The 315-nt window shown below is 52.7% G+C and overlaps 1 protein-coding gene across 1 annotated transcript; it reads right to left on the minus strand.

Moving 5' to 3' along the window:
* Nucleotides 1-27: 27 nt before the first annotated feature.
* On the minus strand, nt 28-231 carry H257_18949 (hypothetical protein; the record flags this gene model as incomplete). Its single annotated transcript, XM_009848096.1, has 1 exon — nt 28-231. A coding segment is annotated over one exon (204 nt), but the record flags the coding sequence as incomplete, so codon positions are not given.
* Nucleotides 232-315: the final 84 nt, after the last annotated feature.

Raw genomic sequence — 315 nt, forward strand, 5'->3', positions numbered from 1 at the left:
TTGCTCAGATTCGTTCGCGCCATGTACCACGGGGGGCTCGCCAGAAAGCCAGTATTCGAACTTGATCTTCGGCTCAGGTCGGTTCGTCTGATTAGTCAACCATAGGCCAACCTTCGCAGTGGTCAGTTCCTTGAGGTGCTGTACGAACTTCTGGGTCCACACGCGGAACCCCTTCTTGTTCCCGTTGAAGACCAAGAGTTGGATGTTGGGGTCCTTGGAGTTGGCAGCCATAGTATCGAACTTGAAATGTTGAGTAGCAGCGGTTGGGCAGCAGTGAGGGCTCAGTTTAGAGAAGAAACTGGAATGACCAAAGGG

Source organism: Aphanomyces astaci, assembly GCF_000520075.1.
Source record: "Aphanomyces astaci strain APO3 unplaced genomic scaffold supercont1.279, whole genome shotgun sequence".
NCBI lineage: Eukaryota > Oomycota > Saprolegniomycetes > Saprolegniales > Verrucalvaceae > Aphanomyces > Aphanomyces astaci.